The following is a 17,305-nucleotide window of genomic DNA, read 5'->3' on the forward strand; positions in this document are numbered from 1 at the left end:
TGTAGCGGCTTTGTTCTGCTTCTCCAGTGTGGAAGAAAGGGCCCAGTGAGGCCGCCTTGACAACCACAGGGGGGTTTCTGATTAGTTACTGTTGCTGTCATTCTCCCTCTCCACTTTCTTTTGGAGTTGAAGCGGCGTGTTTCTCCCCCCCCCCCCCCCCTCCCCCCCCACCACCACCACCTCTCAAGAAATACTGTTTGAATGACGGTGAACTGCTGCTGGTTTTAAAAATAATAAATGTATTAATCAGATTTCTACAGGTTGGCCACAGTGAAACACATCCTTAGTTAAACGGCGATTTGGTTTGGCCCACTGAACCTCTCAGCACTATACTCGCACTGTATTGGAGCATGCGGATGAATATTTTGTATGAGGTGTAATGTTCTTGATTGTTAATTTTATATGAATTTTAGTAAAACTAAAACGAGTGAAGTCAAAGAAATCTATTGAGATAACTTTAGAAGAAAACAAAGCAACGTAAGTTCTTGTGTGAAACTTTATCAGTGCTTTTATTTATGTTTCCAACTCATCCAGGACACTAACAGGAAATAGAAGTCTGCATTGCAAATTTCATATCGAGTTACAAATACAGTATTTGTTACTTGATAACAGATGAAAGGCATTTTTTTGGTATAAAAGCATATTATTTGTATAGTTGCATTATTTTCAGGAGTGTGTAACTTATGAAGAAAAGTATTTAGTTTGCAGCTAAATGTTTTGGAGATATGCAAATGAATAATTGTCTGTCAGCCATCATTTCTGGTATTTTGTGGTGAGATAAGGAGGAGAGAAAGCAAAGGTTAGCAGTTGTAGGTCATGAAACTATTGCAATACAGTTTGTTGTAATTATTTGGTTGCACTCCTGACTGGTGTGACCATGCTGTATTTCTATTTCAATGTTTGGGCTCCAAATTTATGGACCTGGAACTAATTTCCAGGTCACTGTCGGCATTCTTACCCGCACCAAACTCCGCTCCTCGATAACCCCAGTCCTTGCCAGACTGCACTGGCTGCCTGTCCCAGAGAGGATCGATTTCAAGATCCTTACCTTTGTCTTCAAATCCCTCCACTCCTCTGCACCCTCCTACCTCTCTGACCTCCTCTGTCCTCAAAACAATGCCCGTTGCTTCACGCAAATAGGTGGCAGATGAAGTATAATGTAGGGAAGTGTGAAGTCATCCACCTAGGTGGCAAAAACAGTAGAGTAGATTATTTTTTAGAAGGGGAGAGACTAGTTAGTGTTTGCGTTCAGAGGGACTTGGGTGTCCTTGTACACCAGTCACAAAAATTAGTTTGCAGGTACAGCAAACAATTAGGAAGGCTATCGGTATGTTGGCATTTGTTACAAAAGGGTTAGAATATAAGAGGAGGGAAGTCTTGCTGCAACTGTATAGGGCCCTGGTGAGACTGCACCTAGAGTATTGTGTGCAGTTTTGGTGTCCTTATTTAAGAAAGGATGTACTCGCCTTGGAGGGGTACAACGTAGATTCACTAGGTTGGTACCTGGGATGAGGGGGGTGAGTTATGAGGATAGGTTGAGCAATTTAGGCCTATATTCTCTGGAATATAGAAGAATGAGAGGTGATCTTATAGAAACCTATAAGATTATTAAGGGGTATGACAGAATAGATAGTGAGAGACTTTTTCCCCTGGTTGGAGAAACTATAACCAGGGGTTACAGTCTTAAAATTAGGGGTAAGCTCTTTCGCATGGGCCACCAGTTGAACCATTTCTGATCTAAATCATGAGCAGCCAGAACAGCAGTAAGCCTGAAATTTAGCATAGTAGCAGAGATGTATTGCTGGGTTATGAAAGCTAATTCCATGTTTTTAGAATAAGTTACGAAGTGCCAGCAGGGAAGAATTGACAAGAGTATGGAATGTTTGGCTGTTAAAGCAAATTCAATTGGCACATTTAAAAGAGTATATGGAATGTTTGTCTATCAGAGAAACATGTGGACAAAGGCATTGGAGAGTTATGAGAAACAGCAGGAAATTGGGAATTTGAATGCATGGCTTGTTGGAGGTGCAAATGCCAACACATAATTATGAGCCAAATGGCTTCCTGGTGTGTCATACATCTCTATGGTTCTGTGTGGATAGAGTTAGAGATTTCTGTATAGAAATTAAGATCACAAGATTGAAGAAGGTCCTTCGGCCCATCTGATTTTATCCCTCCAGACCACCTATCCTACCATTCTCCCCCCATCATTGCATCAGGCTGCTTTTAAATGAAGCTAATGTCCTGGCCTTTACCACCTTAATGGCAACCTGTTCCAGTCGTTGATTACCCTCTGCATTAAAGAAAAATGTCATAGTCACTGTCCTGAACTTTTACAACTTATACCTATGTCCTTTTATTCTACTGTCCTGATGCATCCTAAAGTCTTGATTGGGGTTTACTTTTTTGATCACATTGGAAAATTTTGTACATCTCTACAAGGTCCCCTGTGAGTCGTCTCCTCTCAAGACCGAAGAGCCCTGCTTGCTCATTCCACTAACACTGTAGATCATCCTCTCTTCTCTCTTCTGCATTGCCTTTAGGGCCTGCACAGCCTTCTTGTGTCACAGTGACCAGAACTGTGTGCAGTATTCAAGATGTGGTCTGACCAGAGCAACAGCAACAACAAGATTACATCTTTACAGCCTAAGAATGATATCTGGGATCTAAACTTGATTTAGTAATGAAGACCATCATCCTGTTTGCCTTGTTTATTGCTGCTTCACTTTGTTTTGACATCGTGAGTGACGAATCAACTGACACCTGTAAATCTCTTTCAGCTTTCCCCTTGGGAAATTCAATCCCATTCATGGAGTACTTATGTTTTCTATTCTTGGATCCTATATGTAGTATCTTGCATTTATCAGTCTTAGACTTCATTTGCCTTAATCGCCTAAGTTGTATGTGCACCCAAGTCCCATTTAGTTTCCTATCAAAACCACTTAGATTTCTTTGCACTAGTTGTCTTTATCAACTCCTAACTTGTATCATCGCTACCCTATCCTCCATTACTCCCACACTTACCGGCTGCATTTTATCACGGGAAATGATGTCCCGACCTTGCTGGCTGGCTGCATTGAATCGTAGGAAACACAGTCTTGATTTTTCACCTCATGGGAAAAAGAACTTAATTTCCTACGATTTCAATGCTTGCCAGTAAGTGCACATGGGGTCACAGGTCAAGATTTATTGAATCATGGGAAGCATAGTCTTGACCTGTCACCGTATGAACACTTACAGTCACTTGCAGTGATGAAGTACCATATGTGCACCATATGTGATGAAGTACCACATGCAAATTTACTGGCTGCATTGAATATGCACTTGCAGTGATTAGATTGGATTTTTTTCTGATTTACCCAAGTTTGTCTGCAACTCGTACTTCTGTAAGTCATATTAAATGTTATGGTCTCGATTAATATGACTTCTGTGAGTTTCACTACATTAAAATAATTTTGTGTGTTTGTTTTGGATTTGCTACTTTGACCCTTCACAGTTCTCTCTTGACTTGACCTTAATCTCTCTTTTTAACCTTTTTCTGTACTGTCTTTTATTCAGCCTAATGTTCAATCTCTCTTTTCTCCCTACAAGCTTTATAAATCTTTTCCTTACCTCTTTTTTAATTTTCCTATTGAGCCAATTGTACGAGAAGGCTAATAGGAGTAGAACCAACAGGAAGACTTGTTGATAGAGGTGAATGGTGTGATCAACTATAACAAGGGCAGCAAATGGTTTGAAGAAAGATAATGAGCCCTGATTGAAGTTTCATAGAATGTCATTGGTGACTTGACTAGGTTTTCTTGGGCTTGTGAGCAGGTTGAAAGTCTGAGGAGAAGCGCTCGAATGTGGAATAGTAAGTGAAGTGAGCACATTGGGTGATGATGGCTCATTCTAGTATCTTGTTGAGAGAGCAATATGTGAACGATAATCTGAGAAGAGGATAAGATTTTTAAGAAGAACATAACAATGTAGACGAGCATTTGGGCTGAGAAAGTGTAGTGCAATCAAACTGGGGTTCGTAGGTGGTCTGATATATATAATAATAATAATAATCCTTGTATTTGATATAGCGCTTTTCACGTCGGGAGGACGTCCCAAAGCGCTTCACAGAACACACTGTAAAGTGAATTGACTGTATATTTGTGGGCGAACGCGGCAGCCAATTGCGCACAGCAATGTCCCACAAACAGTCGTAGATTGAAAATAACCAATTTATTATTGTTTTTGCTTTTTGGAGGGATTATTATTAAGCGTGTGGAGTAAGGAAACTTGCCCAAGGTTTCGCCCTGCCTGGAATTGAACTCAGGTCTCTTGCTTGCAAAGCGAGTGCTCTAACCACTGAGCTACAGGACTCCATATTCAACAACAACTTGAATTTATATAGTGCTCTTCACACCGGATGGCTTTTCAGAACGCTTAACAGTGGCGGAAACTGATATCGAGCCGGGGGAGGGGCAAGGTAACCATAGGCACGGTCGAAGAGGAAGGTTTTGAAGCATGATTTGAAAATGAGAAGAGAGGGGGCAAGGCGAAGGGATTGAGGGAGAGAGTTCCACAGCTTTGGGGTGTAGTGGCTGAAAGCATGGCCGCTGATGGTGGAGCGGAGTGTCTGGGGGACAAGGAAGAGGCCAGAGCCAGTTGAGTGGACGCACCAGGTAGTAGTGTAGGGAATGAGCAGATTGGAGAGAAAAGCGGGAGTCAGGGCGTGAAGGGATTTAAATACAAGAGTAAGGATGGTGAAGTCAATCCGCTCTGTGGCAGGGATTCAATGGAGTTTGACAAGGACTGGGGTAATGGAGGTACGGAGTTTAGTGTGGGTGAGAATGTACAAAGTGGAGTTTTGAATTAGTTGAATTTTGTGAATATTGGAGCAGTGGAGATCAGCGAGGAGGGTAGTTGAGGTGGGAGGTGACAAGGACTTCGGTAGCTTGTGGAGCGAGGTACGGATGAAGGCGAGCAATGTGACGGAGGTGGAGGAAAGTGGTCCTGATGGACTGGATGGCTTGCCAGTTAATGTCCAGACATACAAGCTGATGACATTGAATCCGTGTCAGATATGCAGTGTACAATATTGCATATTTCGAATAATGTAAAGGTTGTATGACTATTCTAATTCACTAATATTTTCCTGGATGTCAGATAACAAAAGGATTTTTTTTTGGCTGTCATTTTAATCCTGTATGTGATTGTATGGATTGATGTCAACTAATTTGAACCAAAGTGCTTGTATTCTGTGTGACTCATTGCTATTCAACTCATTAAGGACTTTGTCCATGGCAACAACATTCTGAAGAACAGTAGTTTTTTCCATAGTCCACATAATGCATATGTGACTCAATTTAAAAATTATTTATGGTTCTGAATATTGGTGGATTATTATTATCCTCGTGTGCCTGACTTTGTCACTGGTAATCTATTCAGATTTAATTGTTGGGCTAATCCCTCAATTCATTGATTTTTGCCAAATATCTTCTGTGTCATGAGATGAGCTCAGATTCCCATTTTCTAGCTAAGTACTCTTTGCAAACTAAATGTTTATTGAGTTTTATATTTTTCAGAGACGTTTGCATGACATGGTTTCACAATTCAGAATTATGGACAGTTAATTTGTGAATATATTTGTGGATGAAGAGAAAAGTGGACACTTGATTTGTGCATATACAGTATATTTCATCTTTAAAAATGTATTTGTTCTATAGCTGCTGTAGTTTTGTGAAACCAGCTTGTTTGTTTCATTTCAGTAGACACATAAAATTAACTGTAGAAAAAGTAAAATTTTCGAGACTTTTGGATATAATGTTTCAGCAATTACAACTTCAAATTTGATCAGAAAGAAGGTACAGTTTTGTCATGTGTTTCCACAGAAATTATGGATAATTTTTGAAGTTGCAAATTTATCTTGAATGTTTCTTTTGAAGTTGAGTTTGGATGGAAATCTGATCCACTACACATTCTGTTATGTTAATTATGTTAGTTAATTTCGCCCAGAAAACATACATTTTACAATATATGCTGTGAAGCTGTGAAGCGCTTTGAGATGTCTCGAAGACATGATATTATAATATAATCCTTGCATTTGATATAGCGCTTTTCACATCTTCTAGACATTTCAAAGCGCTTCACAGAATATGCCGTAAAGTGAATTGACTGCATATTTGTGGCAGCCAATTGCGCACAGCAGTGTCCCACAAACAGTCATGGATTGAAAATGACCATTATTATTGTTTTTGTTTTTTTGGAGGGATTATTATTAGGCGTGTGGAGTCAGGAAACTTGCCCAAGGTTTCACCCTGCCTGGAATTGAACTCAGGTGTCTCGCTGGGTTCCAATTGTGAAAAAATCAAAAATCCAAGTTGAATTTGGAAACCGGTTGTTTTTAAGCAAAGTCTGGGGAGTGAGCATTACCACAGACACGATGGGGAGAGAGCAGGGAATGGTGTTAGAGTAGAGAGCTTCAGAGGGAAAGCAAGCACCAGCACAGGCACAAAGGGCACTTCTTGCCTTATTCTTTCCATTGGGTGAACAGACCAAGCGCTATATAAAATAGATAAGGTGCTATATAAAATGCAAGGGTTATTATATTATTCCAATAATGTACATGGCATTGGACTTGGACCTTGAGATCATCAAGGTCCACAACCTAACTGACTATAAAACAAATCCTTCTAATCTCCTGCTTTGCTTATTTGCTAATTATGTTAATTTAATGCCCTCTTGTCACTGACAATGGCCAATGCGATCATTTCTCTCTGTCTCCTCACATCAAAACCTCTCATAATTTTAAAGACTTCTGTCAGGTCTCCCCTCAATGCTCTACTTGACCTTTGGGCCGGGTAAAGCATGCCTAGTCCCCCTGCAATGACAGAGTGCAGCGCTCAGTGAGTGCCTGGACCACATCTCCTGTTGTGCACTTCGGTTGCCAGTGACTGACAGCATTTGGTTTGTTTGTTTATGTCAAAACCTGATTATATTGACAAAATCGGCTCAGACTCAGTGATATTGATATGAACAGGTAGAACTGTACTACCACTTATGTCGATAAGCCCTTATCCTCACACGTGACATGTGAGTCAATGAGTGAATGATTGGGTGAGTATGGCATTGAGTACAAGTAATTGCACATGATTTCGTGTGACATGTGGGTGTTTGTGCCATGTGTTAGGTTAAAGTAATTAAAGTAGTCGTATTACAATCCGAACAATAGAGCGGAAAGTCCAGAAAAGAAGTCTGCAAAATCATCTCTGTAAAGCATAATACCCTACGTGGTTGCTTGAAATCACATAAAGGCCAAGTACGAAACAGAGACATACGCATTGCAGATGAAGAAAAACTGCAAAGTATGAAGATGTTGAGGATATATTAGTTATGTGGTTTAATGGTAAACTTGCTGAAAATCCTACCATTACAATTGATCGTGATGTGACGTTCATTGAGCAGGCCAAAGCTTTTGCCAAACAGCTAGGCATAGAAAATGTCACCACCAGCATCTGTGGTTTAGTCTCTTCAAGGCTCAGCATGGTCTTGTGAACAAAAACATTTGCATTGAGGTTACGTCTGCGGATATGTATCACCTCAAGGAGTGGAAGTCCCATCTTCAGCAAATTCTGTGAGACCACAATTTGGACCATATTTACAGAAGACCACTTTGTTTTTTAAGTGTACCCTGAGCAAAACTTAAAGGATATTAAGGGACACCAGTGTACTGAGGCTAAACGACCTAATGATAAGGTTTCAGTTATGGTCACCACCAACATGATTGGAACGGATAAGCTACAGTTTCTTGTACCCTGGACAAAACTGCCACCTCCTTGTTTTTTAATATTCTATGACCCTATTATCCGCTTTCTTCACAGGTTTGTTCACCATGAACTTTCATTGTTTAACGGAAGTATTAGTGTCCTCTCCAAACTTGAATAAAACTCTCCTCTATTTCCAAATGCTCCTATTTTCTGTATCCCAACTTTCAGATTATATGTAGAATGAAAAGCTGAGGCCCAGAAACTTAATGTTGTGTTTTGTTTCTTAAATTACTTTTAGTTATACTTATTTGGAAAAATGTGTGTATACTCTTACACTTCTTAAAAAATATATGCTTTGATCTCACCTCCACCTTCAACTGTTTGCCTAGAAACACTCACTATACTTGATAATTACATGTGAAGCTCTTTGAGAAGTTCCTGTGTTTTAACAAATGCAAGGATGATTATTTATAATTGTTGGTTTTGAATATATGCATTTGCTGCTCTTGGATATCATTGCACAAACAGGGCCAGTGCATTCAACACAATTAACATAGCTTTCTTATTTTAATGCCTAATTCTCCTTTAAACTGAAAATCTATAGATCTTATTACGTTTGTGCCTCTTTATTTTGCAGACATTTCCTTAAAGTTAAGTGTAAGTGTAGATTAGAACAGATGGGGGCAACAGCTTTTCTCTGAGCAGGTAGTCAAATGAAAGTATGTGCAGCACAGATTCCTGTTTGTTTTATATAAACTCTACATACTAGTTAAAGGAAGTGTGGAGTGTGGAGGATGCTATTCTCCTGTTTCCAATTCCTTTTGACAATCGCAATGCCTTAATGATTAAATGACACACCTTGGATGCATGAGAGTAGTTGTGTTAAGATTTTTTTTCTTCTTCACTAGGGACAGCATTCATCATGTTAAAGTGAAGGAAAAGAGCTCAAAATTGAACATGCTAAAACGATTTGACAAAATAAGATTTAGAGGACAGAAGCGAGATGAAATACTTGATCTAGCAGAGTCTCCCAATACATCAGATAATGAATGTACTGACGAAATTACAATGAAACCACCTCGCTGCTCTGTGAAAGATTCTGAAGAACTGAAGGACCCTGTAAGTATTCTATGTTATAAATAAATCCAACCTACATTGTTCTGTTTGGTATATCAATGTTTAATGCTTTTTGCTGATAAGGTGAATAGTTTTCATTATTTATTATAAATAATGTGGAGGGATTTTGGTCCAAAATAACTTCAAAGCAACCCCCACGCCCCCTTCCCCCACTGTGGTGCAGTGCTGGGAATGTGTTACATTGTTGGAGCTTCCCTCCTTTGGATGCAATGTTGAGCTGAGGTCCCACATGCCTGTTCGGGGGGGGGGGGGGATGTTGAAGCTGTTTGAGAAGAGAAGGAAGTTTCTCTCTCTTGGTTTCCTGGCCAACAATCTCCCAAATAAAATTGGTCATTCATTCCATCCGTGTTTGTGGAACATTGCTGGGTCCATTGTGCTGCTGTGTTTGCCTACAAAAACATGGTCAATTCACTTTACAGTATATCCTGTGAAGCATTTGAGATGTCCTTCTGACGGGATGAGGCTCTATACCAAACGCGAGGATCATTATTATTATATTTTACATATATATATAAAGTTGTATTTGAAAATCACTCTGCTTGCTATGGGTTTTTATGACAGAGAAAAATGGGTCAGCAAGTAGAATTTATAGTTTACCACAAATCGCTCTACCCACATACTGCAATGTGGTACATTGGCTTCCTGGAAGAGATGCTTCCCTTTGCCCGATCACTAGATTTTAACTGTAAAAGTGATCAGTCACAGAAGAGGGGCAGAAAGAAAATTGGGGTGGTGATGCGAGCTACAATATTAGAGCACCTTCGTCTTTCAGCCATCTCTGGAGCTGTGATGCTTGTTCATTCTGCCTATCCTGGCTATTTCTTTACAATATCCCTTAAGTATGCACAATTTCTGATTGGTTGGTTACTGATGTTTATTAGTGTAGATAATTGCATTTAAATAACAGCCATTGATGCAAACTATTTACTAACGGTTGATTTGACTCTGTCGTAGTTCCTTCTCTAAAAGTACAACACATTGCTGCTTCTCAAATTTTTGTATCAATGTGGCCTTTAGGGGAATACAAGGTCCTAAAATACTTTCTTGAAAAATAACATATTTGGATTGAATTCTTCAATGGAGATGCCTGTGACAGCTGTTAAGTTTCACTGATTTATCTAAACACATTTACTCTCTTCGTAACCAATTTGATATGCAAAAAGTAGTAGTGTGCTTCATTTGTATCTCAAACATATTTTATTGATGACCAGATGTGAACAAAACTACTTTTGTAAGGCTTAAATTTATTCCCAATTATTTTCCATGAAGACAATTATGGCCCAAACCTAATGTTCCCCAAAACAATCTGGGAGGGGCTCCTGAGTAATGATCCTTGGAGCTGTGCTTGGTAGATATTCATTTTTTTCACTAGAAATGTAGTGGGAAATCTTTGGATTTATTTTGAAAATATGTATAATAAGAAGAAATTATATCACAGTTCCACAATTATTGAAAATAAAATTGTGCATCTTCTTCTAATACATTGTGCAGTGGCAGGACTCTGATTTCTGACCAAAGAAACCTAAAAGTAAGAATTCAGATTTTGGAAGGGGATTTCGCAAGGTGAAGAGGAAGAGAAGAGAAAGTGGAGCAAAGTTTGTAAAATTGGAATTGAAGGATTATTTTTCATTATCTGGGTGCCTAGTGGATATGAAAACCCATCCGCATGAACATTTCCAGTTGATCAATCATGCTTTTAAGAGATGATTAAGAAGGCAAAAAATTGGAGCAAAGTTCTTAAATTGGGAATTGAAATATATTGATTTAGTTTGTCATCTTTCTCCTTTCCAAAAGTCTGAATGAGATTCTGAACTCTTAAAATAGGCTTCTTGGATCATAAATCAGTGTCCTGCCACTACCTGATACATTAGCACCAATCTTTTGCACAGCCAAGTTTTGCTATATAAAGTTCTGTAATTGTTCTCGACTTTCCACTCTCTCCTCTTATGAAAAGTAACTGGAAAGTGGTTCCATATATATTATGCTGTCTGTTACCTCACCTAATTGATAGATTGTTTTGTAGGTTATTCGACTATGAAAGGACTCTTGGTTGAGCTTGATCCTGTCCTCGCATAACTCTTCAACAAGGGTCTTTTTGATAGGACTCAGTAAAGGGAATGCTGACTGTTTCTTCTTGAGCTAAATAGTATGTGCCCTCTTCCCATCTCTAAAAGAGCTCTACTTCCTCTTTCAAATAGCATGTTGATACCTCTGGCATTGGCTTTTATCATTATGATTATAATAATTCGTATATTTGATAGAGACTCTGGTCGGGAGGATGTCTTGAAGCCCTGCATAGGTTACACTGTGAAGTGCAATGACAGTGCTTTGTTGGTGAACACAGCAGCCAATTTACATGCAGCCAATTTGTGCACAGTAATGTCCCATAGACTGTTATGAAGTAAATTACCAATTTTATTTGGCAGATTATTGACCAGGACACCGGGAGAAACTCCCTTTTCTTTTCGACTAGTGCCATGGTATCTTTAAAGTCCACCTGAACAGGCAGATAGAACCTTGATGATTTAACGTCTCATCACTTTCAACAATGCTGCAAACCTCCAGCACTGCATTGGGGGTCTCACAACGGAAAACTATGCCGTTTTAGCAGATGTTTGTTGTACCCACACATTGTGAACTTGACACATTTGATGACCAATGTTTCCAAAAACTATTTTCACACTCAAATTTTCTGGCTGTACAATGAGTGTTACTCTGTGTTGCTCTGATACATAAGTGGTGATGATGATATTAGTTTGTTCGATAATTTATTCAAAATTAATGGACTTGCTTGAGTCTTGCAGTAACTGCTGGAGATATAGTGGACACCCACCATGCAAACTTTTTTCTTGTTCTGTTTACCATTTCTGATCAGTGTATAATACTTATCTACAATAATTTGAACTAATTTGTATATTGCATTGCTTATGTGTTAAATACCCTGTACTATCTTAACTATGCCTACTTCTTGACATGGACTGTTAAATCATATTTTGCACATTTTATAGTGTAGACAATTTAAAGGCGTTGAGGTACAAATACAGTAAGTTTTAGATTCAATCTGTTGAAATTGATATAATAATAATAATCCTTGCATTTGATATAGCACTTTTCACGTCGGGAGGACGTCCCAAAGCGCTTCACAGAACACACTGTAAAGTGAATTGACTGTATATTTGTGGGTGAACGCGGCAGCCAATTGCGCACAGCAATGTCCCACAAACAGTCATGGATTGAAAATGACCAATTTATTATTGTTTTTTGTTTTGGAGGGATTATTATTAGGCGTGTGGAGTAAGGAAACTTGCCCAAGGTTTCGCCCTGGAATTGAACTCAGGTCTCTCGCTTGCAAAGCGAGTGCTCTAACCACTGAGCTACAGGACACCACGATATCAACGCATGATGCTGTATTTTGCCACCCTTTTTGTTGAAAAATAATTCAATTATATTGGTACTCTTCCTATTAGCATGGAGTTCGATTATTTTATATTTGATAAAACTGACTCAGCTTATTTGCTTTCAAATTTCTTAATAGTGAAAAGCTCAATATTGCAAAGGATGTGGGAAGTTTTGTTTTGCATTCATGTACAATCATAGCATTAATAGCTTAAAATCACAAAAAAAGCTTATACTAAAATATTGCAAAGTTTAATGTGAAAGTGTTAACCTTTCATAATAATATAATAATATAAAATAATTTTTTTTATTGTATGCTCTGACTTCTTCAACCTCCACTGCCGCTCCCTCAAACTCACTGAACTAAAACAACCTTTGCCATGCGGTTTGATCCTCAGCTCTCCTTTCTCCCTCGCATCTGGTCTCTGTTCAAGACTGATTTTCTCCATCTCCCCCACATTGCCCGTCTCTGCCCTTATGTTCATCACCACCATCCTTGCTTCTCAGGACTCTCAGCGGATTAATTTCAGGGTCCTTGCCCTTACCTACAAAAGCCTTTATGACCTAGCACCTCCCTATCTCTCCGATCTCCTTCTGTATCACTCCTCCGCTTGCCATCTCTAGTTTTCCACCTCAGGTTTGCTGCATGTCCTCCAAGCTACTCATGTCACCAATGGTGTCCAAGGTTTCTAATTCTACACCCCAAACCTCTGGAATCCTTCCCGCAGATCTTCTGAGCTCTCCTCTCTATTTTTGAGTCCTGCCTCAAAACTGACTTCTTCGACCATGCCTATAGTCACCTTTTTTTTATCACCCATGCTCGGCATCCACATCACCTCATTCAAGGTCCGCCTAAGACCTTTCTCCTTGACTGAGCCTTTGGTCATCTTCCACTGTCATCCCCAGATTGGGTGCAAGCCCTGGACTGTCCATCAACTTGGCACCTTATCCCAAAATAAAAAGTGCTATATTAAGTACAGCTTAAGTGCTCTGAGACGCTACCTCGGGTGGAGGGCACTATATTGCAAGTTGTTGTTCTTGTAAAGCACTCCAAGAAGTTATCATAAGTGAAGGAACTATATAAATGTAAGTTGTTATATGAACTTGCAATTTTAGACTATGGCTTGACCGCATTTGCCAGTAGAAAGTGTGCTGAAAATAATGAATTGCTGCTTTTGATTGTTTCCTTAGGGAAGTTCTTTTATGCTTTGCAAAAAAAAACCTGCTGTGAAATAAAAGATCAGTTCAGAAAAAATATTTTTGTATGTGTTGAAAGAATGAATCTCTAACAATTTATGCTTAATTTCCATCTGAATATTTTGGTTTGATTTAACTGCTTAGATACCAATCCAAGGTTTACAGTGTTCAAAATAAACACACCTGGTGTTGCTATATTTGAAAACTGATTTTTTTTGTCTTTCTAAATTAGAAGAGGATTAAGAGTACCTTACATTATTATAATAATAATCCTTACATTTGATATAGCGCCTTATCACGTGTCTGTACAAAACTACTGCAGGAACATTTTACTAATCTAGAATCGTTGGTTAATGGAGAAAATAATGGTGGGAGTGATTACATAACAAATAAGCTGTTCAGATGACTTGTGTGATCATTATGCTGTTGTTTGAGCCATAAGACTAGATTACTGAATCTAATCACTCCAATTCTTTTTGGCTGTTACATTATGCACTGCTTTTTGGCATTGCTGTTTTATGGAAGATGTTTTAACCTGCACAAAGGTGTTGTGATGCAACATAATACATTAGTTACAATGATCCATTTATAATATACCTGTTGCAGCTATGCTTGCAACCAAAGGATCCAATATGGAATGTAGATTGACACACAGACAGACATTTCATTTTATCTATACTCAGCTGGGCTCCCGTGGGAGGACTCAGTGGAAGGACTGCTTTAATATATTTTCTCTCTCTGTATCTCTATCAGTCCCTCTCTCTCTTATCTCCCCCTCAGTCTCTCTCTCTGTGTATCTCTCTCTCAATCTCTCGTTCTGTCTGTCCCTCTTGGTCTGTCTGTCTGTGTCCCTCTCGGTCGGTTGGTCGGTCTGTCTGTCTCTCTCACTCTGTCTATCTGCCTGCCTGCCAGCCTGTCTCTGCGTGCCTGCCTGTCTGTCTGTCGCTGCCCCAGTCTGTCTGCCTGTCTCTGCCCCTGTCTGTCTGTCTGTCTGTCTGTCACGAAATGACTCCTCCGCCAACCTCTCATGCCTCACCCATCCTCACCTCAAATGCCAATTGCAAGGCGATGTTGGACTTCATCGAATCCAAAATCGAGGGAATCCGCTCAGTTGCGTCTGCCACTGCAACTATTACCGTCTCCCCATCTCCTCCTCCCACCCCAGCCCCTACCCACCCCTCCCTCCACACCTTTGTACCCATCTCCCCCTCCTCTCTCATCACTACCATAACCCATATGAAATCCACCACCTGTTCCCTGGATCCCATCCCTACCCCCACTCCTTACCACCCAGCTCCACCTCCTTGCCCCTCTACTCACTGACATTGTTAACCTCTCCCTGTCCTCTGGTACTATTCCCACCCCTTTAAAAAACGGGATGTTGTTCTGGGTTTCGCTCCTTCCTCTCCCGCCACTCCCTTCTCGAACCCCTCCAATCGGGTTTCCGTGCCGCCCACAGCACAGAAACCACCCTGGTCAAAGTGACAAATGACATTCTGTCCATCTGTGACTATGGCTCCCTCTGCCTCCTCGTCCTCCTTGACCTCTCTGCTGCTTTCGACACCGTTGACCACTCTATCCTCATCCTCTCCTCTCACCTCAACCTCCACCGCTTTGTCCTTGATTGCTTCAGATCGTACCTCTCACATCGCCTGCATTTCATCTCCTCAAGTGGCTTCTCCTCTAACCCCCGGACTGTCTTGTGCGGGGTTACTCAGGACTCTGTCCTTGGTCGCCACCTCTTCAATATCTATATGCTCCCCCTTGGTGACATCATCCGCAGACATGGGGTCAACTTCCACATGTATGCGGATGACACCCAATTCTACCTGTCTGCCTCCACCCTTTAGGACCCTTGACACTGTCAGACATGAAGTCCTGGATGAGAGCGAACTTCCTTCAGTTGAATGTCAACAAGACTGAGGCTCTCCTGATTGGCTCCCGTCAGCGCCTCCTCACCCAGGCATTGATAGTAACACCATCCATGGTCGCACACTCCACCTTGCTAAGCCAGTCTGGAACCTTGGGGTTTTGTGCGACCCTCAACTATCCTTTCTACCCCACGTTCGCGCCATCACCCACTCTGCCTTCCCCCACCTCTGCAACGTCGCCAGGCTCCGACACTGTCTCACCGCCGAAACTCTCATTACATCAAAGCTCGACTACGCAAACTCACTGCTTGTCGGCCTCCCCAACTCCTCCTCCATAGGCTGCAGATCATCCAGAACTCTGCAGCCCGTGTCCTCTCCCGCACTAGGCTCCGTGACCCTATCATCCTTGCCGAACTCCACTGGCTTCCCATCACACAGAGGACACAGTTCAAGATCCTGGTCCTCATCTTCAAAGCCCTCCATGGTCTTGCTCCTCCCCCCACCCCTCCGTCCTTCTAAGCCCCTACCATCCTGTTTGCTCCCTCCGCCAGCGGGCTCTGGCCTGCTTCACGTTCCCCGCCTTACTCGCCCTATTATTGGCAGGTGGGCCTTCCACCACTCTGCACGCACCCTCTGGAACTCCATTTCGCAGTCCCTCCATCTCATCCCCTCCCTCGCCACCTTCAAGACCCACCTCAAGACCCTCCTCTTCGACCTTGCTTTCGATCTTCCCTGCTTTCCCCCCCTGACCTTCCCCACCCTGACCCTCAGCTCAGGTCTGAAACTCTCTCTATTTAGTGCCTTGGGACATCCTCCCGATGTGTGAGGCGCTATAAAAATTTAATTTTGTTGTTATTGTTGCCACAGGCTCTCTTTCTCTCTCTCTGTAATAGTCTCTCTCTGTCCCAGTCTTTCTCTCTGTCCCAATCTCTCTATCTCTCGCCTCTCTCTCTCTCTTTCCCAGTCTCCCTCTCTCTCTGTCTCTCTCTCTCTCTCTCTTGCTCTGCCCCAGTCTCTCTCTGTCCCATTCTCTCTCTTTATGTGCCTCAGTCTCTCTATCTTTCTCTCTCTCTCTCTGTCCCAGTCTCTCTCTCTCTCTCTCTGTCCCAGTCTCTCTCTCTCTCTGTCCCACTCTCTCTCTCTCTATCTGTCCCAGTCTCTCTCTCTCTCTGTCCCTCTCTCTCTCTCTCTCTCTCTCTGTCCCACTCTCTCTCTCTCTGTCCCACTCTCTCTCTCTCTATCTGTCCCAGTCTCTCTCTCTCTGTCCCAGTCTCTCTCTCTCTCTTTCTCTCTGCCCCAGTCTCTCTTTCTCTCTCCCAGTCGCTCTCTCTCTCCCAGTCGCTCTCTCCTAGTCTCTCTTTCTCTCCCAATCTCTCTCTCCCAGTCTCTGTCCCAGTCTCTCTCTCGCTCTCTGAACCAGTCTTGCTCTCGCTCTCTGTCCCAGTCTCTCTGTCGCTCTTTGAACCAGTCTTTCTCTCGCTCTCTGAACCAGTCTCTCTCTCTCTCTCTGTGTCTCAGTCTCTGTCCCAGTCTCTCTTTCTCTCTGTCTCTTTCTGTCCCAGTTTCTCTCTCTCCCTCCCTCCCTGTCCCAATCTCTCTCCCTGTCCTTGTCTCTCTCTGTCCCAGTCTCTTTCTATACAAAATGTAAGATATTTTGAGCGGGTGATTAGGTGGCAGAGTTTTTTTTAATATTGTGCCTTGGAGTGATCAGACATCATTACTCATCCACGGTTCCTCACACAGATTTCTATAATTCAACTGTGTTGTCAGCAGCTTGGTGTTGAGTGGAGGTCACTTGCTTCCATTACGAGCAAGTGGGAGGGTGGCACATCAGATTGTTCAGAGCACAATTCAGAGAGTGCAAAATAAATCTGAATACAGAGATTGGGGATAATAAGAATGAGTAATGGTATCAAGCAACATGTTGATAATAATAATAATAATAATAATCCTTGCATTTGATAT

The 17,305-nt window shown here is 41.4% G+C and overlaps 1 protein-coding gene across 1 annotated transcript in view; it reads left to right on the plus strand.

Annotated features, from left to right (window-relative positions):
• Positions 1-17,305, plus strand: part of gramd4a (GRAM domain containing 4a) — a 52,847-nt gene that overhangs the window by 838 nt on the left and 34,704 nt on the right. Inside the window, exon 2 of the mRNA XM_042335223.1 lies at positions 8,648-8,858. Within this exon, the coding sequence (XP_042191157.1) occupies positions 8,648-8,858 (211 nt within the window). The remainder of the gene's footprint in view (positions 1-8,647; positions 8,859-17,305) is intronic.

This window comes from Callorhinchus milii, unplaced genomic scaffold, assembly GCF_018977255.1.
Source record: "Callorhinchus milii isolate IMCB2004 unplaced genomic scaffold, IMCB_Cmil_1.0 Scaffold5, whole genome shotgun sequence".
NCBI lineage: Eukaryota > Metazoa > Chordata > Chondrichthyes > Chimaeriformes > Callorhinchidae > Callorhinchus > Callorhinchus milii.